The 24,801-nt window shown below is 38.4% G+C and overlaps 4 protein-coding genes across 4 annotated transcripts; all 4 read left to right on the forward strand.

Annotated features, from left to right (window-relative positions):
• The first annotated feature begins 3,008 nt into the window (after positions 1 to 3,008).
• Positions 3,009 to 5,096, forward strand: LOC125893753 (chemerin-like receptor 1). The gene is made up of 2 exons (XM_049584640.1): positions 3,009 to 3,124; positions 3,541 to 5,096. Exon 2 carries the CDS (start codon positions 3,555 to 3,557, stop codon positions 4,665 to 4,667), a length of 1,113 nt encoding a protein of 370 aa, XP_049440597.1. The 5' UTR covers positions 3,009 to 3,124; positions 3,541 to 3,554; the 3' UTR covers positions 4,668 to 5,096.
• Positions 5,097 to 6,722: 1,626 nt separating this feature from the next.
• On the forward strand, positions 6,723 to 9,797 carry LOC125893751 (chemerin-like receptor 1). Its single transcript, XM_049584638.1, has 2 exons — positions 6,723 to 6,906; positions 7,758 to 9,797. Exon 2 carries the CDS (start codon positions 7,772 to 7,774, stop codon positions 8,885 to 8,887), a length of 1,116 nt encoding a protein of 371 aa, XP_049440595.1. The 5' UTR covers positions 6,723 to 6,906; positions 7,758 to 7,771; the 3' UTR covers positions 8,888 to 9,797.
• Positions 9,798 to 12,153: 2,356 nt separating this feature from the next.
• LOC125893482 (chemerin-like receptor 1) lies at positions 12,154 to 16,883 on the forward strand. The gene is made up of 3 exons (XM_049584188.1): positions 12,154 to 12,286; positions 13,193 to 14,085; positions 16,291 to 16,883. Exons 1-3 carry the CDS (start codon positions 12,154 to 12,156, stop codon positions 16,513 to 16,515), a joined length of 1,251 nt encoding a protein of 416 aa, XP_049440145.1. The 3' UTR covers positions 16,516 to 16,883.
• A 6,631-nt stretch (positions 16,884 to 23,514) lies between these two features.
• Positions 23,515 to 24,519, forward strand: LOC125893483 (chemerin-like receptor 1). The gene has a single exon (XM_049584189.1). The coding sequence runs from the start codon at positions 23,515 to 23,517 to the stop codon at positions 24,517 to 24,519; it is 1,005 nt and encodes a 334-aa protein (XP_049440146.1).
• Positions 24,520 to 24,801: the final 282 nt, after the last annotated feature.

A 24,801-nucleotide genomic window follows, 5' to 3' on the forward strand; every position in this document is an offset into this window, starting at 1 on the left:
CACTGAATTTGATGTATTTACTGTTTATTAAACCCCAAATGAGACAAAATTTAGGTCAACGACGGCAGCTCCAGACCTTCAGTCAGGGTCTGTAACAGCTCAAAATAAGCCAGTGCAAACCTCAACAGTAAGTGAAGGTCCTTCCCCGGGCTGCAGCTGCGGCTGCAAAAATTTTATAACAGAAACACAGCATGTGTGGGCTCTGTGATGTGGTGGGTGTTGGTCGTTTGTTGACATTGGCAGACTCCATCTCTTAGCTTATGTTACTGTTGCACACTGTGGCTGAGATGAAAAGTGATGCAGCACATTGTTGGGAGAAGTTTGCCTTGAGGGCTTTCTGGGTTACTGAAGGTTATGTTTCATCCCATTGTTTGGGTTTTCCACAGGAAATTAGGCCCAGGTCCTTAACATTGAAGCTAATCCACAGGCTGCAGGCGACGGGGTAGAGAGTCGGGGTAGGTCTCAGTTCTTCCATTCACCTATTAGCAATAAAAAAGGATAAAGACATGAAAAAATAACAGTACCTTTAACATATATCTCAGAGCCCTGTCTCACATTTATTACTGATTAAAATGTGTTTTTTTTTTTTTTTTTTCAGATTTAATGTGATAAAATTACCAGTTTAATTAACCTACGTTGAGTTCACTACTCACCAGAACTGGATACACAATATACTTTTTGTTGTTGATGATCTTTATTATCATTATTGTAGACTGTCTTGATAAAATTAACAGAGGGACATGTTTTACATTTAAGTGTAGGCCAGGTCAAACAGAGATTCTCAATGCAATGTCCTGTAATGTGCAGAATTTGCAGAATCAGGTGCTTCTCAGACCGAGGACAGCAAACTTTTTGTACTTTTAAAGGCTGGAAATTAATTTGAAATTAAAATAATAAAGTGTGCGGCAGTGCATTCTAGTTAGCAAAGTGGGTACCTCATTAGTCAGTTATGATTTTATTTGAATATTTCGAGAACAACTCAGTTACTGCCAATAGCTTTTCACACCCTGAATAGATAGTGTTCTGATAATCTCAGTTGGGTAACCTTTACGATAGATGTGTTGGTCTTATTAGTGGAACTGTTTGGACAGTTTGGGGGGAAACTAATGAAAATATTTAGATCCTCCTGTACAATTTAACAATGTAATCTTTAATGTGAAAAGTATTATTTAAATCCTCTGTCACCGTTAAATAAAAAAAAAAGAGCCATTCAAAACTGTGAGTGAATTGTGCGAACATTTTAGCCAAGGCCATACTGTTGTGTAATTTGATTTGTTTGACTGATATAAACTATCAGTCTTGTTTGGAGGGAAACTTTTGTGCTTGACTAAACTAATGAGTAGTTTCTAAAGATATCAGTTGCACATGTGTGTTTCTAAATTTCAAAGGAAATTAGATAAACAGAGATGCTGACAGGAAGACTGTTGATGACCTAGACTTGTGAAATTCCCCTAATGCTTCTATTGATTCTAATAATTTCTCAGATATGTATATATTCTTACCTCAGATCTCTTTTGCTTGCAGGGATGGATTAACATTGGAAACGGTTATGTGAAGGGTAGCAAAAAGAGAGTGTCAAACTGCTTGGCAGCCCTCAATTAATGGGAAGTGCTGCAAATTCAAACAATTTCAAACAGTAACACAGTGCAGTTACACTCCACATCAAGCAAGTATAATCCACATCAATCCACAGCCATCTACCAACTCATAATTTTAAGCATTGAAATTGTTTGGTTGCTTGTTGATTTCTCTTTTAGGGATTCCCAAAGGACGGAGGCTCTACTGTGTGCTGTTTGAAAAAGGCAGACAACTCAGAGCAAGAAATGTACTGTAATATATCTTGAAGCAAAGCAGCACTTACATTAGTTAGACATGGCGCAGGACTGAAGCTGACATTGGGGACACTGATGCCCTCAGTATTATCTCTGGAAATCTGAGGGCTGTAGCATTGTGGGGCAACACATTCTCACTCCAACCTCATCACATATTGATGTTTGGTCATGGACTTTCCACATCCAGATCTGATTTGCAAGGTACCACAAGTGTGTTGGTTGCTGACATAGTGGGATGTCGTGTCAACTTTGGCTTGTTACTTGCATTGTCTGTTCAAAATAAACAGTTTTCACAGGAAATGTAGAGATTGCATACAGTCTCTTTCAAAATTAATGCGCTATGTTGGTACAACTTCCTGAATTGACACTTTTCTCCTTCAACAACAAACACACACGTTTAGCCAACATTAGGCATGTGGTTGGGTTTAGGAAAAATGAACAAGGTCTGGCTGTACAGTTACAGGAAGAAAACACCGGCCTCCTGGGTGAAAGCCAGTGGCTGTTGGACCCATCCACCACCCCTCCCACCTGCCCACTTTGGACTCTGGCTGCCTTATTTTTGTTCTCGTCTCGTTCTTGTGTGTGCAAGTCACTGCCCAAGTGTTGGATTTCAGCAACTTCGGAGTGAGATGGGGTTGTGTGAAAAAGTTTACATTCTGCAATTAGAAACACACGTGTGGCATTTTATTGATATATTTCAATTAAATTACTTTAGGCAAAATAAAATAAGATAAAACTTTATTTAGGCCTAGAAGGAAAATTTGGCAAATTGTAATAAAAATGGCTGAACAGTATTTATATCAGCCATGGTGGAGAAGATGTTGACACAGCAACACAGTATCTAGAAAATGAAGATAACTGATCAGCTGATCTTGTTTTGCATCTGTCCAATGTAGTTGTTGCCCCACCATTTCCCACCTACCGATTACAGATCCTTACGTGTCTAATTCACAAAATATAAATAGGCCAATTCAAGAAAGACATAAATGACAACACACAAAGGAATTAACATTACAGAAATACATTGTATAGATAACCAGCAAATATTCATAATAATAATCACTGAAGAAGTGGATTTGCCAAACAACTGGAATTTTTCATGAGAACGTTTGAGAATACATAATTTTTGTTTTTTATGAATCACTACGTGTTACATGTGGACCAGCCTAAATGTGACGACAACATCACTGAGTATTCTTATCAGGAGCATGCTTTCATTATCCTGTCAGAGTTTTACCAGGGTTACGGCTGCTGCAGACATATCTTCATCCAACCGGCATACTCTGAGAAAGGTAATGTTATCAATGTAAACCAGACATTAAAATGAAGATGAAGCTATACCATGACAAACCCCTTGCCTTTGAATTATATTTTAAAAAAATGCTTTTTATTTCAGAGAACTTAGTGCTTTTCCTGTTTATTTTGTTTGTTTGTTTTGGTTTTTGTTGATGGAGATGGATTCTTATAGACCTAAAGGATGTTGAGTTACTGTTAAACTGATAATTAGGTCCATATACTTCATATACTGTACAGTAGTTTATATTAGCCTTTGTTTTGTTTAAGAAGGGGAAAGTGGTTTAATGTGAATAGATTCTGATGACCCATCTTTTTCAAAACTTGTATTCATTTCATGCGTGCGTGCGTGTGTGTGTGTGTGTGTGTGTGTGTGTGAAAACAAACAAGTAATTTTTTCATGCTGTCATTGCAGCTCTAAAGACAAAAATGGAGAAAATTACTGCTACCCCTTTCTATTACATCGATGCCACTGATGTATCCGATGCAAATGACTCTCTGTATGAAGATGACGAGTATGCTGAGCTCAGAAAGTCTCTCCACTCCATGTCTCTCGTTGTTTACTGCCTGGCCTTTGTTCTTGGTGTTCCCGGGAATGGAGTAGTTATCTGTGTGACCGGATTCAAGATGAAGAAAACAGTTAACACAGTTTGGTTCCTCAACCTCGCTGTGGCCGACTTCCTCTTCACAGCATTCCTGCCCCTGAGTGTGGCGTACCTGGCTTTGGATTTTCACTGGCCTTTCGGCAAGTTCATGTGCAAACTTCATGGCACTGTAAGCTCCCTGAACATGTTTGCCAGTGTCTACATTCTGGTGGTGATCAGTGTGGACAGATGTGTGTCTGTGGTGTGGCCCGTCTGGGCCCAGAACCACCGAAATGTGCAGAAGGCGTCATTTGTGAGTCTGGGTGTTTGGATACTGGCTCTGATTCTCAGCGCTCCATACTTCATCTTCAGGGACACTGGTTCCTCAATGTACGATGACGACACCATCAACTGCTTATACAACTTTGCATTTTCTGATGACTATGAAACACCATCTGTGAATCAGCTGCGACAGTTTCGTCATCAGGCCATGATCATCAGTCACTTCCTCCTGGGATTTGTTGTCCCCTTCACTGTCATTGTCTCCTGCTATGCTGTGATAATCCATCGAATCAGAAGAAACCACACCCTGGCCAGCCAGTCAAGTCGCCCTTTTAAGGTCATCGCTGCAGTTATCACCACTTTTTTCCTGTGCTGGACTCCCTATCACATCATGGCTTTAATTGAGGCAGTGAAATACATGCCTAACCACACGAGTGAAACATTAGACCATGTTATCGTTATTGGTACTCCTTTTGTAAAGAGTCTGGCCTTTCTCAACAGCTGCCTGAACCCACTGCTGTATGTCTTCATGGGCCGAGATTTCAAAGACAGAGTTCATAAATCCATCCTGAATGTTTTGGAGACTGCCTTCCAGGAGGACATGTCTCGCGCTAACACCTACAAAAAGTCTGCAGTCACCAGTCGAAGCAAGTCAGTGCATGATGGTGTGGTATAAGATTATCAATAAATACAGGGCTGCCCCTGACCAAATTGGGGCCCTAAGCGAAATTTTATTTAGAGGCCCCCATCCCAAATGTATCATAGGTACAAAATGACCGTACAACAACTTGCCATTTAACTTGACAACCTTTATTGGCAATAACAAATTTACTGTAGATACAGTAGTTTAGCTGTATGAGTCAAATGCAATAAAAAATTCAACCTGAAATAAATAAATAAATAAATAAATATTAACTAAAAATAACTTCAAACTGAAATAAATAAATAAACAAATCGGAGTCACAAATAGCCATCAATTACTCATCAAAAGAAAGTAAATTCCACCACCTCAATCCCCCACCCTTGATTAAACACTGAAAATAAAACAAAAGATGGAGACAGGTTTTTCCTATTTAATCTTATTTTGTTATATTTCTCCCTCTCCCCTCTCTGGGAGTATCCGACCTCCCGGCCCGCACATACCCCCGAGGCTCGGGTCTCCCCCTCCGTGGAGCCCGCCCGCCCTCCCGTCCCCGCACATACTCCTGAGGCTCTTTTGGACGACATGTCGACAACTCTTCACCTGCTGCAGCTCTGCAAGTGCCTGCCGGCGCACTTCATTTAACATAATGTATCACTGATACATAGGCCACTGTGGACACAGAGCGAGGGATGTTTGTATGTATCACACACACAACTCATCTATAACACCTCAGGAGTATTTACAGACTTGCCAGTCACAATATGTACATTTTGTTAGTGTTAGATTTTCTTTTTTATCATTAAAGCCTTTTTCCAGTATATTCACTGATCAGCAGAGGGACATGTTTTACATCCTAAAGTTCAAGTCAGAGAGGTTCTGCATTCACACTCAAGCAATGTATGGCTGAAATATCAGTTGTGTGTGCTCCAGTTTTCTCTCCTTGTTTTTAAAAATGTAATTTCCAGCGGTGCCGGTGAACACATTTTTCTGAGCATGTGAGGGGAGTGATTTTGCTAAGTGCCAGGCTCATAAAATACATGGTTTGCTTATACTGACATGTTTGTTACAAAATGTTATGTGTATTTGTAAACATACAAGTAAATTTTGTCTGTAGCACGTACAGCTCTTGATTGTAATGAACGCAGTTGGGTGGATGGGGCGATGGTGCAGCCGAAGGAAACATGACGCTCACCTTTTAGGACTATGAGTGGACATTTAACAGCGGTACGGTTGGAATCTGACAAATTACATGTCATGTTAATACTGTTATTTTTGATTTACCCTAGTTTATTGTTGATATTACTATGGTTTATTTGCTTTTATTTTATCTATTAGTATAAGTCAGCCCTTACCTTTTTTATTATTATTCTGTATGGTTTTGTTCAGGGAGCTTCTACTTCTTTTCTTTTTACATCTGATGTTGTCTGGTGTTGTTGGAACATTTGTTATCCACTAAACTTTAAGTCATGAAAAAATGTCTATTTCCAGAATAGATATACATTTTACACTCTTTATTCATGGAGGAAAGAAGAACATGAAAACATTTCGATCTTCACAGTGTAGAGTATGAGATGTATTTTTGGACTAATGGCCCTTCTTAAACACACTAAAGATAGCAGCTGCGCTTTAGGTGCTTTTCTGTATTTTCAGAGGAGATCTGAGTAAAGTGTGAAACAGGATGCTGACAGAAAGGAACATGCAGGTAACCTAGATGTGTGCAAAACTACAAAATAAATTCTAATAAAATGCTAGGAAAAGATACAGTCTTACTTAACATCTATTTTGTTTGCAGGCATTGATCTTGATATGCAGTATAGTTTATACCTCGAGTAAGCGTGAGCTCGACCAACAAAGAGAAGAATATATTATGGTAGACATGAGGAGATGTTGCTGCTTTCACAGTTTTATTGAACAATGAATTTCCAGACAACAAGGCATGACATCACAGATCCTGTATGTCTTTGTAACAAAGGAAAACATTTAAGAATTAATGTACAGAAGAAGTTCAATTAATAACTAATCATATTTTAGGCTAAATAACAGCCTAATTATAATTGCAAAAAGTAAAAAGTGCAAGTTTCTGACACTTGCAACACAAGAGGAATTTGTTAGAGGAAGTATTAAAGAAAAAAAACTTATAAATGTGGAAGGCATGTTACACGTGATCCAGCCTCGTGACGTGACATATCTCTACAGTCTTATAAACCTGTCAGATCGTAACCACAGCTAAAAGTGCTGCACGTCCTCATTCGACTCAAGAACTTTACGAAAGGTAAGGAAAGCTGCTGTTGTTATGTGTTATGCTCTGAATTTGAATCTGTGCAAGATTAATTAAAATAATAAAATAAAACAGACAAATAAAGGCATCTAATGTTTGCTATAGTTACCTTCATAAACACAAAACTGAAATTTAATATCATTGGCACTCACTCTAATGATTAATAAAGTCAGCCGACAGGAAATCAGTTGCTTTTCTACATGAACAAAGAATGTTGAAGATCAGTTTGTCAGGGAAGCTGCTGTCAAACTGATAAATAAAGGCTGTATCTACAAATCACAGGCCTACAATACCATCACATTTTCTTCCTTTATGTACATTGAATTTCCTTTTTCATTTCCAGAAGCATGTGCTATGAATGAACGAAAGATTTTTTTTTTCAAACGTGCAAAAAAACAACAAAACAAACAAACAAAACCAACAAAATTAAATTAAAAACATGCAAAAATGACCTTAAAGCACCATAAGCAATGAACCTAAACAATGTGTTACATGTCCGAAAAGGAGTCGGAAGAAGTTTACACTATAGGCAATTAAGCTTTATGCAGAGAGTTGTTAAATGTGAAATGAAATGAACCAAAAATACACACATACATATGCATATAACTAATGCATATGATTCATGATGATTTCATGCAGGTGCTAATAAAGGATGCATGCATCACGGTCAGTGGTGTATCAGCCAAAAGCCATTGGAATATGTGAGGGAGATAATATCCACTTCCTCCTCCTTAACCTATCTACCTGAAAATGAAATGTTAACATGAAGTTACCGCCTAGGACTGAAATTGCTGTAAGATTAGTTTAAGTCATGTATAGATCTTATCTATCTGTTACCATTGCAGGTCTCAGGACAACGATGGAGATGAACGCTACTGCTTCCAATCACTCCTATCACATCAATGCAACACATGTGTCTGGAAAAAATGTTCCTATGTCTTCAGACAACTATGCTGAGCTGAGAAAGTCTCTCAACATCATGTCTGTCATTGTTTACTCCCTGGCCTGTGTTCTTGGTGTGCTTGGGAATGGAGTAGTTATCTGGGTGACCGGATTCAAGATGAAGAAAACAGTTAACACAGTTTGGTTTCTCAACCTTGCTGTGGCTGACTTCCTCTTCACAGCATTTCTGCCTCTGAGCGTTACGTATACAGCTTTGAAATTTCACTGGCCTTTTGGCAAGTTCATGTGCAAACTGGGCGGCGGACTGAACTTACTGAACATCTTTGCCAGTGTCTACATTCTGATGGTGATCAGTGTGGACAGATGTGTGTCTGTGGTGTGGCCCGTCTGGGCCCAGAACCATCGCAATGTACGCAAGGCGTCATTCGTGAGTCTAGGTGTTTGGATACTGGCTCTGATTCTCAGCGCTCCATACTTCATCTTTAGGGACACTCTATCATTCAAAAATGGCGTCACTATCTGCATCTACAACTTTGCCCTCTCTGATGACTATGAAACACCATCTGTGCATCAGCTGCGACAGTTTCGTCATCAGGCTGTGAGCATTACACGCTTCGTCCTGGGATTTGTTGTCCCCTTCACTGTCATTGTCTCCTGCTATGCTGTGATAATCCATCGAATCAGAAGAAACCGCACCCTGGCCAGCCAGTCAAGTCGCCCCTTTAAGATCATCGCTGCAGTGATCATCACTTTTTTCCTGTGCTGGACTCCCTATCACATCATGGCTTTAATTGAGATGGTCTATCCCAATCCTGCTTCTCGCACTGAAACAATGGTCTATGTCTTTACTGTCGGTACTCCCCTAGTAACCAACCTGGCTTTTATCAACAGTTGCCTGAACCCACTGCTGTATGTGTTCATGGGCCAAGATTATAAGGATAAGGTCCGCAAATCCATCCTGAGTGTATTTGAAAGGGCCTTCCAGGAAGACGTTTCTTGCTCTCACACTGACTCAAAGTCAATGGACACCAGGCAGAGCGCTGAGATGTCAGCTCTTAATACCGAAGTATAAGGCTGTCAGTGACAGACTTGAAGAAACAAATACTGAAAATGAGCAAATGATCTTCACAAATGTGACAGAATATAAAAAAACTTATTTTGTTATAGAATATATCAGACTGTAAATTACCTTACAGAACAGACTTTACTGAATATAGATTTTACACAATCACGCTGATAGCAAGTTCATTTGTACAGCATTGTCCCCACCTCAAGCTACCCAACTTCCTTTACCACCAGGATGTGAGCAACATGGCAGCCCCCACAGAAACCATCTCTTGGCTGATCTGCACTTTTTGGGGGGGTTGAGGTTTTGTATTGTCATTTCCTCTTTTAGTCTGTATGGTAATTTTCCCACTGTATATCTCCCTTTTTATCTCATGGTGCACCCTGGGTGCTTTTATAAACATTTTATTGCATATTTTTTTTATTTTTACTCAAGGACAATCAAATGCAAGTCTAATAAATTCTCACTCTAACTGCTTTGAGCTTAATATATTCATAAAGCAGCAATCGCTTGTTGGCTTAGTCTGGTCTTTTGGTTTTTGTTTGGCCCTAAGTGGGTCAAAACTGAAAAGTCGGTCATTGATGCTGTGGTATGAAGTTATCCATGACATGAATAAACAAATGCTGTAAGTGTACATAGCAAATAATTTTCACACACGTGCCTGTAAATACCAGATATGTGTTAGTGTAGTAATACCTCTATTGTTACTGTGACCTATCCCATGGTAGTAGCTGTAAGGTTTTCATGACATTGCTACATGAGTTTACCATCATTCCTGACCCCTTAGACAGCATACAGTAACAACACAGGAAAGGAATTGCCCACCTATTCTTTGAATGACTGTGGATATGAGTATTGGGATGTGTAACATGAAATTATCTGTAAAAGCTTATTCTCATGTATTTTATTGTATTTCTATTTGAATTATGAATGATGATAATGATTGTCATTGTAGTTTTTCTTGCTCTCATTATTTTCCATCATTAAAATATGATTTAAACATGTCTGTTTCCCATCCATGACACCTGATCTGATAACACCTCAAGAAAATTTATTCTAACTACCAAGTTGCCGATCACAGAATGTACATGTTGTTATTGATCATCTGTCTTTCTTTATAATAATAACTGACCAGCAGAGAGACCTGTTTTACATCTCAAAGTGTATTTCAACTCAAAGGAAGTTCTCCATGCACCTTTAAGAAATGTGTGACTGACTTAGCTGCGTTATTCTTTCTGATGGTAAATGCTGCTGTGACTTTCTTGTAACATGATGCAGAGCAGTGGCATTAAGGTAGTTACAACGGGCCCCAGTGCACCCTATTATGAAGGGCCCTAGTGCACACTAATTACAAGTTATGCACCTAAACTAGCTACCATATTTTCTTATCGTCTGGTCAAATGATCAAATAGAGACTTGACAACTGATAAAGTCAACATACTGCACATATGACCCTGTAATCATGATCCCATATATGCAAATGACAGAAATATAGAAGAAAATAAGGAAGTATTCATTGAATTGAATAGTTTTATAGTTTATCTAATGTGAGTGAGCATTTATTTTATAACATATTTTGTTATATTCCTACTGACTATTTTACAAGACAAAAAACATAGAAAACATGATGGAGATAGATTTGCATCTCAGAGGCGTATCATCTTTAATTTAATGTGAGCTTTGCTTTGAGCACAGGCATATTTTTAAGGTGGCATTCTTAATTACTCAATTGCCCCACTGCAACTGCCTTGCTTGCACTGTCTATATTTATGCTCCTGATGCAGGGTGGAGAGAGGGGACATTAAATGATGTAGCCTAGATGTTCAGGTGTTAATTTAAACAGGAAACCAAATAATCACACTAACCTCAAGCAAACATGAACTCAACCCACAAAGGAAAAACCCATTATGCAGCACTGGCAGACATGAGACGTCACCACTTTCCACTGCTCAGTTATTTATCTCAACAACTGACAGATTTCTCTTTTCCAAAATGCAGATGCCCTTTAATGTGGCATTTGGAGATGTGGTCTACTCAGATGAGCTTGTTTTAAATACTGGGGCACCACAGGGCTGTGTGCTGGCACCACTGCTGTTTTCCATTCATACAAATAAAATGACTGCCCACAGCAATAATGACAAGCTGTTTAAATATGCAGATGATACGGCTCTGGTTGTCCCTCTCCTGGAAGATAATGCCATGTATGAAGAGACTTGCTTCAGCCAGGTCACTGCTCCTCAGGACTGGTGTCATGTAAGTAAACTGGAGATGAATGTGGCCGAAACAAAAGAACTTATGATTCAAATAGAACCAGATGAAACAAGTCATATCCTCCCTGTCATACTCAAAAATCAGCCTGTAGAGAAAGTGGAACAATTTAAGTGCTTGGGCACAATTACTGATTAGACATTAAATTTTAATGGAAACTCAACTGGTGCCTGTTTTTAATCAGGAAGCTGGGGAGCTTCAGTGTTAGCCAGCACATACTCAACACCTTTATTCCCTGCCATGCAGGCAATGAACACAGAATGACTGTACTCTATCTATCTATCTATCTATCTATCTATCTATCCATCTTAGCACGCTTCTACATTTAAAGACTCGGTTGCCATTTTATTGGTAGCCTGTATTCAAATTTTGGGGCAATGAATAGATAAGATGAATCTTTATTGGTCATCAGGAGGGACGTTTAGAAAATTGAATAACAATATAAAGTATTAAATATTGCAGCCACTGTGGAGAAGGCTTTATACACAGCAAAACAGCATTTAGTCCTTCATGTTGCAAAATAAAATGTACAGAACAGTTAACCAAATGAAATAAAATAAATCAAATATGAAATAAAAGTGTTAAGATTTTAGATTAATAGTCCTGTGTGTGCTTCTGATTAAAGCTGAGATGTATTCTATAGGCTATATAGATAGTTTATAAACCCACAGTCTAAACGAGGTCCTCCTTATTTTTATTTTAAATGCTTTAGCAACAAATTCCCAAGTAACATGGCATGACTTTAAAGATAAAAGACAGTTTAAATATTAAATTGATTAGGTTTATAGTAATATTGTAGATAAAGTGATTTACAAGGTAAATTGAACTTCAGTTGAAGTTTATGATCAAACTCGTTGATTTGATTGTTTCAGCTGTTTTGTAGATTTTTATTTCAACGTTCCTGAAACTTGCAGCACAGTTTGTACTTGTTATAAAAGACATTAAAAGAGAAACATTAAACGTGTCGGAGGTTTTCTGTGAGCTGCTGCGTGCGGCATGTTCTTATGCCTCGATGGGACAGTGACGTCACCTACAGTACATCAGGAGTCTCACAGGTGCACGCGGCTCTCAGTCACCTGTCAGAGCCTGAGGGTTACTGTGCTCACATCTTTATCCGGCTGACCAGCTCTGAGAAAGGTACTGCTGCTCTATGTTATCCTTTCAATTTGCACCAGATGAATCCGATGAGACTGTATAAGAAGAGAATAACACAATAAACTGATAATGATTATAATAACTATCATTACATATATTACAATTTTGTATTTTATATTTTATTTTAAACTTTGTTTTTAGCTGATGAGTGAGAGGCTATCACTGTGCAATGGCTCTGGTTCCCTGGTTCTGATGTGTGTGCGGTGCAAACACAGACTGTGTGTGTTACTGGGTTAGCTGCTGAGGGGCTGATGCTGCAGAGTGACTCATTCTTCAGTTTGGGGTGTTTGTGTGCTTTGTGCTACTGATTTAGCTGCTAACGAGAGTCTGACACTTCACAGCAGCTTGTTCTCTAGCTCAGGGGTCAAATATGTTGCTGTGCTGCAGGCTTAGCTCCTAACAAGAGTCCGTGGCTTAACAGAGATCTTCAGGTCAGCTCCTTCAGCGTATCAGAGCAGAGAATACTGCAAGAAATTTCACGATTTTGAAACCTTATATTATATTCTGGGCGTTTTTTTCCAATCATTAAAAATCAGCTTGGTGGTTAATAACACATTTTTTTGTGGTGTGACTTTAATTTCCTGCATTCTTGTGTGAATTTTTAGGTATCACTTTGTGCACCGATTAAATGTCTTTAACCTTGTCAAAATAAAACCTACACCTATGCATGCACATAACTAACACATATGACACATGAAGGCTTAATGCATGAGCTAAGTTAACTATGTTAACATGAAGTTACCACTTGGGACTGAACTTGCTGTAAGGTTGAACATTGAATTCACATCTCTGCAGCATCTTTTTCTCAAGAGCTAAAATACACAGTTTTAAGTGTGTAGTCGTTGTTGTTGTTGTTGTTGACCTGTTGTTGTTCACCTTCTCTGGCAGGTCTGAAGACAAAGATGGAGAATGTTAATACAACAGATACATATGGTGGAACTACATCTTGGTATTATGATTACGAAACCTTTGACTATGTAATATTTCACACGCATGCTGAGCTGAGACGGTCTCAGAGTATTATGTCTGTCATTGTTTACTGCCTGGCCTTTGTTCTTGGTGTGCTCGGGAATGAAGTGGTTATCTATGTGACCGGGTTCAAGATGAAGAAAACAGTTCACACAGTTTGGTTCCTCAACCTCGCTGTGGCCGACTTCCTCTTCACAGCATTTCTGCCCCTAAGTGTGATTTTTGAGGTTACTGGTTGCTACTGGCCTTCAGAAAGCTTCATGTGCAAACTGAGCAGCACATTAATCTCCCTGAACATCTTTGCCAGTGTCTACATTCTGATGGTGATCAGTGTGGACAGATGTGTGTCTGTGGTGTGGCCCGTCTGGGCCCAGAACTACAGAAGTGTACTCAGCGCATCTTATGTGAGTCTGAGTGTGTGGATACTGGCTCTGATTCTCAGCTCTCGAATTTTCATCTTCAACAGCACTGGGTCATCATATCTCCATGACAACATCATCACCAGCTGCAAAAACCTTGCCCTCTATAATGACTATACAAGACCATCTGTGAATCAGCAGCTGCAGGCCATGACCATCACCTTCCTCCTCCTGGGATTTGTTGTCCCCTTCACCGTCATTTTCTCCTGTTATGCTGTGATAATCCATCGTCGCAGAAGAAACCGCAACCTGGCCAGCCAGTCAAGTCGCCCCTTTAAGATCCTCACTGCAGTGATCATAACTTTCTTCCTGTGCTTGGCTCCTTATCACATCATAGCTCTAACTGAGATGATCAATGACATGCCTGCTCATCACAGTCAAACATTAGTCTACATAATTACATTGGTGCCCCAATAGCAACCAGCCTGGCCATTTTCAGGAGTTGCCTGAACCCATTGCTGTATGTGCTTGTGGGCCAAGATTGTAAGAACAGGGTCTGTAAATCCATCCTGAGTGCAATGGAGACAGCCTTCCAGGAAGATGTTTCTGACTCTGAGCTGCTTCAAAGGTTTTCAGAGGTTTCACGCTCTCACACCTACAAAAACTCCACAGTTACCGGCTGAAGCAAAGAGGAGTCAGTGTGTGATGTTGTGAGGTTATTCATGACATGAAGAAACAAATGCTGTTAATGTACATAGTGAATTATTTGTATAAACATGTTACTGTAAAATACAGATATGTGTCAGTGTAATAATACCTCTGTTGTTACTGTGAGCTAATTGAGATTCTATTGCAGCAGCTGTATTGTTTTCATTACTTAGTTTTCATATTATTCTTTAACCCCTGATTACTGAAGGAATGTGTAACATGAACTTGTCTATGAAAAGTAAATTGTAGTGTATGTGATTGTATTTTTATTTGAAACATAAATGATGATGCTGATTGACATTGTAGTTTTTCTTGCCATCATTATTTACCATTATTAAAATATTATTTGGACATGTCTGTTTCCCGTTCTTAATGTTTCCTGGATAATCGCTGCATATACTTTCTGGTATCATACACTGATATATACTGCAGAGACAAAGCAATAAATGTTTGTGTGCATCATGCAGACAACTCATCTGACAACACGTCATGATAATTTACCTTCTAAGTTGCCAATCACAGGATGTAGCCTCCATTTGTTATTGATAGTATTTCTTTTTATAATTTAAGGCTTATTTTCATGATATTAATTGACCAGCAGGGGGAACTGTTTTAAATCTTAAGTATATTTCAACTCAAAGGAGCTTCTTCACTCATCTTCAACAAATGTGAGGCTGACTCAGTTTATTTTATAGCACCTGTTTGCATTGAAGAGCCTCCTTTTTCCTTGTTTCTTCCTGTTTAACATTCAGAAAACTATTGTCTTATAATAGTCTGTGATCACTGATCCTGCTTGTATATGACCGTAAGTAAAAACAAACTGCTGAAGTGTTTAAAGTCTATAGTCATAAACTAAAAGGCCACTGTGGAAAAGACTTTGAAACAACAAAACAACATTTAGTCCTTCATGTTGCAAAATAAAATGTACAGAATTAACCAAATGAAATAAGATCAATCAAATATGAAATGAAAACAAGTTAAAATTTTAGATTAATATTCCTGTGTGTGCTTCTGATTAAAGCTGAGATGTATTCTATAGGCTATATAGATAGTTTATAAACCCACAGTCTAAACGAGGTCCTCCTTATTTTTATTTTAAATGCTTTAGCAACGAATTCCCAAGTAACATGGCATGACTTTAAAGATAAAAGACAGTTTAAATATTAAATTGATTAGGTTTATAGTAATATTGTAGATAAAGTGATTTACAAGGTAAAAAATTGAACTTCAGTTGAAGTTTATGATCAGACTCGTTGATTTGATTGTTTCAGCTGTTTTGTAGATTTTTATTTCAACGTTCCTGAAACTTGCAGCACAGTTTGTACTTGTTATAAAAGACATTAAAAGAGAAAGATTAAACGTGTCGGAGGTTTTCTGTGAGCTGCTGCGTGCGGCATGTTCTTATGCCTCGATGGGACGGTGACGTCACCTACAGTACATCAGGAGTCTCACAGGTGCACGCGGCTCTCAGTCACCTGTCAGAGCCTGAGGGTTACTGTGCTGCAGACACATCTCTATCCGGCTGACCAGCTCTGAGAAAGGTACTGCTGCTCTATGTTATCCTTTCAGTTTGCACCAGATGAATCCGATGAGACTGTATAAGAAGAGAATAACACAATAAACTGATGATAATGATGTTAACTGTAGCGACCCCAACTAACACCTTACCTAGAATTTAACAGGGGCATTTTCTGTGTCCAGGACTTTTTGGACGGGACGAAAAGCCTGTTCAATTATGCAACGGAAAAACAATTATCATAACTCCTCCATTACTATATAAATACTGTCACTATAAATGTTAACTTTGAGCACATAGCATCAGTCAGTGTGTTTCAGTCAGCCCCTTTGTGTGAGTGGCGAGTTTGCGATGTTGAGCGAGCTCTCTGAGCTCTTTCAGTCCGATGAATACATAAATCAACGTCTCTGTTAAATGTCATAATCTTAATCTACATAATTACCATTGGTGCCCCGATAGCAACCAGCCTGGCCATTTTCAGGAGTTGCCTGAACCCATTGCTGTATGTGCTTGTGGGCCAAGATTATAACAAAAAGGTAATTACATCCATCCTGAGTGCAATAGAGACAGCCTTCCAGGAAGATGTTTCTGACTCTCACACTGAGTCAGTGGACACCAGGCAGAGCACTGAGATGTCAGTTCTTAATACCGATGTATAAGGCTGTCAGTGACGCAAAGAAACAAATAAACGGTTCAAGTGACTTTCACAAATATAACTGAATGTTAAATATTTTCTTTTAGTTTTTATTCTTTTTTTTAAATACATTTTCTCCTTCATATTATCTGAGATTGAAGCATTTCAACCTGAGACAGTTTGACTGATGTGAACTGATGTTTTAATCTAAATGGATGATTTCATGAATGGCTACGTGTCTGTATTTAATCTTGTAAAGCAAATGCTACTCTAGATCTATGCAGTCTGGAGTCTTAGACTAAGAAGATATTTACAATGACATTTTCAAAGAGAACCCAGCAATAATTTTAAAACAGGTGTGACATTACATGGTTTAATATGTGCAACACAAGCAACAGAAAATTAAATGGTTGTCAGAGAGAACTTTTAATCTGTCACGTACACAACAGATTTCGATCTTTTTTTTTTCCTTCCTGTATGTGACTGCTGAGAAAAGAGAATTTACAGTGTAAAATATTATTTCTGAACCACTGCACAAACAGGCTGCTAGTATGTTCGTTTTGTACAGCATCATCTCCACCTCAGCCCAAATCCTCTACCATCAAGATGTGAGAAAGCTTGGGTTCATGACAGTTCCCACAGAAACCATGTCGTGATCGAGCTGCTTGGTTATGTAGCTGTAATTTTAACACAGTAAATCCCCCTGAGGTGTTTATTTCTCATGGTGGACTGAGTACCTGGATGCCACTGATTCACATTGATCTATGCAACATGTGGCAGCACCATAGAAACTAATTCAACTGATTGCTACATACCAATCACATTCTTTTATAAACATTTTATAGTGATTTCTTTTTACTGTAAGGACAGGCTAATGTTAGCCTCACAAAACAGCTACTAATGGTGTTTGCTATGAGCTTATTATGTTCCTGAAGCAGCAGCCACATTTACTTGGCTCAGTTTGGTCTTTAGTTTTCATTTGGCCTGAGCTGCTTCAAAGGTTTTCAGAGGTTTCACGCTCTCACACCTACAAAAACTCCACAGTTACCAGCTGAAGCAAAGAGGAGTCAGTGTGTGATGTTGTGAGGTTATTCATGACATGAAGAAACAAATGCTGTTAATGTACATAGTGAATTATTTGTATAAACATGTTACTGTAAAATACAGATATGTGTCAGTGTAATAATACCTCTGTTGTTACTGTGAGCTAATTGAGATTCTATTGCAGCAGCTGTATTGTTTTCATTACTTAGTTTTCATATTATTCTTTAACCCCTGATTACTGAAGGAATGTGTAACATGAACTTGTCTATGAAAAGTAAATTGTAGTGTATGTGATTGTATTTTTATTTGAAACATAAATGATGATGCTGATTGACATTGTAGTTTTTCTTGCCATCATTATTTACCATTATTAAAATATTATTTGGACATGTCTGTTTCCTGTTCTTAATGTTTCCTGGATAATCGCTGCATATACTTTCTGGTATCATACACTGATATATACTGCAGAGACAAAGCAATAAATGTTTGTGTGCATCATGCAGACAACTCATCTGACAACACGTCATGATAATTTACCTTCTAAGTTGCCAATCACAGGATGTAGCCTCCATTTGTTATTGATAGTATTTCTTTTTATAATTTAAGGCTTATTTTCATGATATTAATTGACCAGCAGGGGGAACTGTTTTAAATCTTAAGTATATTTCAACTCAAAGGAGCTTCTTCATTCATCTTCAACAAATGTGAGGCTGACTCAGTTTATTTTATAGCACCTGTTTGCATTGAAGAGCCTCCTTTTTCCTTGTTTCTTCCTGTTTAATATTCAAAAATATTGTCTTATAATAGTCCTGCATTTAATGTGGCGTTTGAAATAGATGTACATTTTACACTCTTTATTCATGGATAAAAATCTTGTGGTACCATAGTCTTACTATAGTTTGGATATAAATAGTAATGAGCAATGAACAAGCAAGGAGAAGTCAGCTCTTAATACTTCACGTTGTCCATGACATGAAGAAACAAAATGTACAAATGATTTTCACAAATGTAACTGAATGCAAAATATTTATATTTTGTAGCATTTATTCTATGTTTTCTATACAATTTCCCTTCAGCTCAGACTGAAATTTGTATATGTACGTATATGTTTTTTACTGAATCTGACAATATCAGAGCAAATGCAGGCCTCAAATAGACTTTGAGGATATATATAAAATGGCATTTTCGGAGAAGACACAGCAATACTTTTGAAATAGGAATTACAGTATTTATAGTTCAGTGTGTGCAGCCCAAGAAACAAAACAAAAAAATGTGGTCAACAAAGAGAACTTTTCATCCGTCTTGTACACCACAGTTTGTGAGCACTTTCCCTGTCTTTATGTGATCACATTTTTTTTTAAAGTGCAGAGGTGTCTATAGTCTATAGTCATAAATGAAAAGGCTGGCACATAACCTAAATTAAATACTGATAACACCAATCAAGTGACAAAGACTGTTGTGGCTTTCTTGCTATACATTATAGTAGACTGTGAATGACATTATTCAATAGATTTTACTGAATATAGAATCTGCAGGGTGAAGAATTATTTCTGAATGTCTGCACAAACAAGCTTGGTATTAGGTGCATTCATTTATTATCACAGACAATGTTCTTGATAGAACTTGACAACACATATTCATTTATTTATTTATTGAAGTATTCTCTAGATAGGATGTGGGAACGCGCTCAGTCATTTGTGATTATGCATAGTTTTTTTTTTTCATAGAACTGGTAGTAGCTTTTATGTCTTGTGTGTAATTCTGATAATTTAGGCAGCATTCATTTTTTGTTCTTTTGTCTGTATCCTTTTGCAAGATCTTTTAATTTTAATGGTATATGCACTGTACTTTTGTTATTTTTTTTATCAGTGCTATGATGGTGTTTCATATAACCCTATAATAAAGATATATTCATGGAAAACTCGGTTTCAGTCAACAAGAATTGTAAGTTAAATTATGGGACAGTTTCATCCATTATTATTGAACAAAGCAATAACGTCTGTAAATTAATATACAGTAATACACCTTCGTTCAGTTTAACTCTGCATGCAGTGGTTAGTTAAAATATTCATTGTCTAAGGGTCTTAAAATGAAATATAAAGTTACATGTGGTGCATGGGGACATTTTACTGCAGGCCGTCTTTGTTGTGTGTAGGGAAAACGTCACATACGTATGCAGCGTGCGTCATGACGTCATGAACCCTTAGACAGCATACAATAACACCACAGGAAAGGAATGGTCCACCTATTCTTTGAATGACTGTTGTTATGAATACTGGGATATGTAGCATGGAGTTGTCTGTAAAAGCTTTGTTCTAATGTATTTTATTATATTTCTATTTGAATTATGAATGATGATGATCTGTTTACCATCCACGACACCTGATCTGATAACACCTCAGGATAATTTATTCTAACTACCAAGTTGCCAATCACAGAATGTACATGTTGTTATTGATCATCTGTCTTTCTTTATAATAATAACTGACCAGCAGAGAGACCTGTTTTACATCTCAAAGTGTATTTCAACTCAAAGGAAGTTCTCCATGCACCTTTAAGAAATGTGTGACTGACTTAGCTGCGTTATTCTTTCTGATGGTAAATGCTGCTGTGACTTACTTGTAACATGATGCAGAGCAGTGGCATTAAGGTAGTTACAACGGGCCCCAGTGCACCCTATTATGAAGGGCCCTAGTGCGCACTAGTTACAAGTTATGCACCTAAACTAGCTACCATATTTTCTTATCGTCTGGTCACATGATCAAATAGAGACTTGACAACTGATAAAGTCAACATACTGCACATATGACCCTGTAATCATGATCCCATATATGCAAATGACAGAAATATAGAAGAAAATAAGGAAGTATTCATTGAATTGAATAGTTTTATAGTTTATCTAATGTGAGTGAGCATTTATTTTATAACATATTTTGTTATATTCCTACTGACTATTTTACAAGACAAAAAACATAGAAAACATGATGGAGATAGATTTGCATCTCAGAGGCGTATCATCTTTAATTTAATGTGAGCTTTGCTTTGAGCACAGGCTTATTTTTAAGGTGGCAATCTGAATTACTTACATGGCCCTGTTTTTCTGCTCAACATATTGTTGGAGGGCCCACACTCACTGGGCCCCCTCACCCCATGGGCCCCACTGCAACTGCCTTGCTTGCACTGTCTATATTTATGCTCCTGATGCAGGGTGGAGAGAGGGGACATTAAATGATGTAGCCTAGATGTTCAGGTGTTAATTTAAACAGGAAACCAAATAATCACACTAACCTCAAGCAAACATGAACTCAACCCACAAAGGAAAAACCCATTATGCAGCACTGGTAAACACGAGACGTCACCACCATCCACTGCTCAGTTATTTATCTCAACAACTGACAGATTTCTCTTTTCCAAAATGCAGATGCCCTTTAATGTGGCATTTGGAGATGTGGTCTACTCAGATGAGCTTGTTTTAAATACTGGGGCACCACAGGGCTGTGTGCTGGCACCACTGCTGTTTTCCATTCATACAAATAAAATGACTGCCCACAGCAATAATGACAAGCTGTTTAAATATGCAGATGATACGGCTCTGGTTGTTCCTCTCCTGGAAGATAATGCCATGTATGAAGAGACTCGCTTCAGCCAGGTCACTGCTCCTCAGGACTGGTGTCATGTAAGTAAACTGGAGATGAATGTGGCCGAAACAAAAGAACTTATGAATCAAGCAGAACCACATGAAACCAGTCATATCCTCCCTGTCATACTCAAAAATCAGCCTGTAGAGAAAGTGGAACAATTTAAGTGCTTGGGCACAATTATTGATCAGACATTAATGAATGACTGTACTCTATCTAGCTATCTAGCTATTGCAGCCACTGTGGAGAAGGCTTTATACACAGCAAAACAGCATTTAGTCCTTCATGTTGCAAAATAAAATGTACAGATCAGTTAACCAAATGAAATAAAATAAATCAAATATGAAATGAAAACGTGTTAAGATTTTATATTAATATTCCTGTGTGTGCTTCTGATTAAAGCTGAGATGTATTCTATAGGCTATATAGATAGTTTATAAACCCACAGTCTAAACGAGGTCCTCCTTATTTTTATTTTAAATGCTTTAGCAACAAATTTCCAAGTAACATGGCATGGCTTTAAAGATAAAAGACAGTTTAAATATTAAATTGATTAGGTTTATAGTAATACTGTAGATAAATTGATTTTTAAAGATAAAAATTGAACTTCAGTTGAAGTTTATGATCAGACTCGTTGATTTGATTGTTTCAGCTGTTTTGTAGATTTTTATTTCAACGTTCCTGAAACTTGCAGCACAGTTTGTACTTGTTATAAAAGACATTAAAAGAGAAAGATTAAACGTGTCGGAGGTTTTCTGTGAGCTGCTGCGTGCGGCATGTTCTTATGCCTCGATGGGACGGTGACGTCACCTACAGTACATCAGGAGTCTCACAGGTGCACGCGGCTCTCAGTCACCTGTCAGAGCCTGAGGGTTACTGTGCTGCAGACACATCTCTATCCGGCTGACCAGCTCTGAGAAAGGTACTGCTGCTCTATGTTATCCTTTCAGTTTGCACCAGATGAATCCGATGAGACTGTATAAGAAGAGAATAACACAATAAACTGATGATAATGATGTTAACTGTAGCGACCCCAACTAACACCTTACCTAGAATTTAACAGGGGCATTTTCTGTGTCCAGGACTTTTTGGACGGGACGAAAAGCCTGTTCAATTATGCAACGGAAAAACAATTATCATAACTCCTCCATTACTATATAAATACTGTCACTATAAATGTTAACTTTGAGCACATAGCATCAGTCAGTGTGTTTCAGTCAGCCCCTTTGTGTGAGTGGCGAGTTTGCGATGTTGAGCGAGCTCTCTGAGCTCTTTCAGTCCGATGAATACATAAATCAACGTCTCTGTTAAATGTCATAATCATATAAGTATAGTTTATCAATGTAGTCGATCAGCCCAAATCAGCTGGCCTGCTGTTACTGCTTACTGCTGTGAATGTGTGGTTTGTGCTAATGTTAGCTGCTGTGAGCTGATAATTTCTTTTTAATTATCATTATTATTATAATTTTGTATTTTATATTTTATTTTAAACTTTGTTTTTAGCTGATGAGTGAGAGGCTATCACTGTACAACAGTTCTTGTTTCCTGATTATGATGTGTGTGCGGTGCAAACACAGACTGTGTGTGTTACTGGGTTAGCTGCTGAGGGGCTGATGCTGCAGAGTGACTCATTCTTCAGTTTGGGGTGTTTGTGTGCTTTGTGCTACTGATTTAGCTGCTAACGAGAGTCTGACACTTCACAGCAGCTTGTTCTCTAGCTCAGGGGTCAAATATGTTGCTGTGCTGCAGGCTTAGCTCCTAACAAGAGTCCGTGGCTTAGCAGAGATCTTCAGGTCAGCTCCTTCAGCGTATCAGAGCAGAGAATACTGCTAAAAAGTTACAGATTTCAAAACCTAATATTATATTCTAGGCATTTTTCCAGTCATTAAAATTCAGCTTGGTGGTTAATAACACATTTTTTTCTGGTGTGACTTTAATTTCCTGCATTCTTGTGTGAATTTTTAGGCATCAGTTTGGACACCAATTAAATGTCTTTAACCTTGTCAAAATAAAACCTACACCTATGCATGCACATAACTAACACATATGACACATGAAGGCTTAATGCATGAGCTAAGTTAACTATGTTAACATGAAGTTACCACTTGGGACTGAACTTGCTGTAAGGTTGAACATTGAATTCACATCTCTGCAGCATCTTTTTCTCAAGAGCTAAAATACACAGTTTTAAGTGTGTAGTCGTTGTTGTTGTTGTTGTTGTTGCTGTTATTGTTGTTGATCTGTAGGAAATAATTTCACTTTCTCTGGCAGGTCTGAAGACAAGGATGGAGACTATTAGTACAACAGAAACATATGGTGGACATAACTATTCAACATGTGACATGACACCGTCTCTCAGAAGCATGTCTTTCATTGTTTACTGCCTGGCCTTTCCTCTTGGTGTGCTCGGGAATGAAGTGGTTATCTGTGTGACCGGGTTCAAGATGAAGAAAACAGTTCACACAGTTTGGTTCCTCAACCTCGCTGTGGCCGACTTCCTCTTCACAGGATTTCTGCCTCTGAATGCGGTGTACCTGGCTTTGGATTTTCACTGGCCTTTTGGCGAGTTCATGTGCAAACTGAGCAGCACATTAATCTCCCTGAACATGTTTGCCAGTGTCTACATTCTGATGGTGATCAGTGTGGACAGATGTGTGTCTGTGGTGTGGCCCATCTGGGCCCAGAACTACAGAAGTGTGCAGAAGGCATCCTGTGTGAGTCTGAGTGTGTGGATAGTGGCTCTGATTCTCAGCTCTCGAATTTTCATCTTCAAGAGCACTGGGTCATCATATCTCCATGATGACAGCATCACCAGCTGCAAAAACCTTGCCCTCTATAATGACTATACAAGACCATCTGTGAATCAGCAGCTGCAGGCCATGACCATCACCTTCCTCCTCCTGGGATTTGTTGTCCCCTTCACCGTCATTTTCTCCTGTTATGCTGTGATAATCCATCATCGCAGAAGAAACTGCACCCTGGCCAGCCAGTCAAGTCGCCCCTTTAAGATCCTCACTGCAGTGATCATAACTTTCTTCCTGTGCTTGGCTCCTTATCACATCATAGCTCTAACTGAGATGATCAATGACATGCCTGCTCATCACAGTCAAACACTAAGCTGCATCATTACCATTGGTGCCCCGATAGCAACCAGCCTGGCCATTTTCAGGAGTTGCCTGAACCCATTGCTGTATGTGCTTGTGGGCCAAGATTGTAAGAACAGGGTCTGTAAATCCATCCTGAGTGCAATGGAGACAGCCTTCCAGGAAGATGTTTCTGACTCTCACACTGAGTCAGTGGACACCAGGCAGAGCACTGAGATGACAGCTCTTAATACTGACGTATAAGGCTGTCAGTGACGCAAAGAAACAAATAAACGGTCCAAGTGACTTTCACAAATATAACTGAATGTTAAATATTTTCTTTTAGTTTTTATTCTTTTTTTTAAATACATTTTCTCCTTCATATTATCTGAGATTGAAGCATTTCAACCTGAGACAGTTTGACTGATGTGAACTGATGTTTTAATCTAAATGGATGATTTCATGAATGGCTACGTGTCTGTATTTAATCTTGTAAAGCAAATGCTACTCTAGATCTATGCAGTCTGGAGTCTTAGACTAAGAAGA

This window comes from Epinephelus fuscoguttatus, linkage group LG8 (assembly GCF_011397635.1).
Source record: "Epinephelus fuscoguttatus linkage group LG8, E.fuscoguttatus.final_Chr_v1".
NCBI classification, from domain to species: Eukaryota; Metazoa; Chordata; class Actinopteri; order Perciformes; family Serranidae; genus Epinephelus; species Epinephelus fuscoguttatus.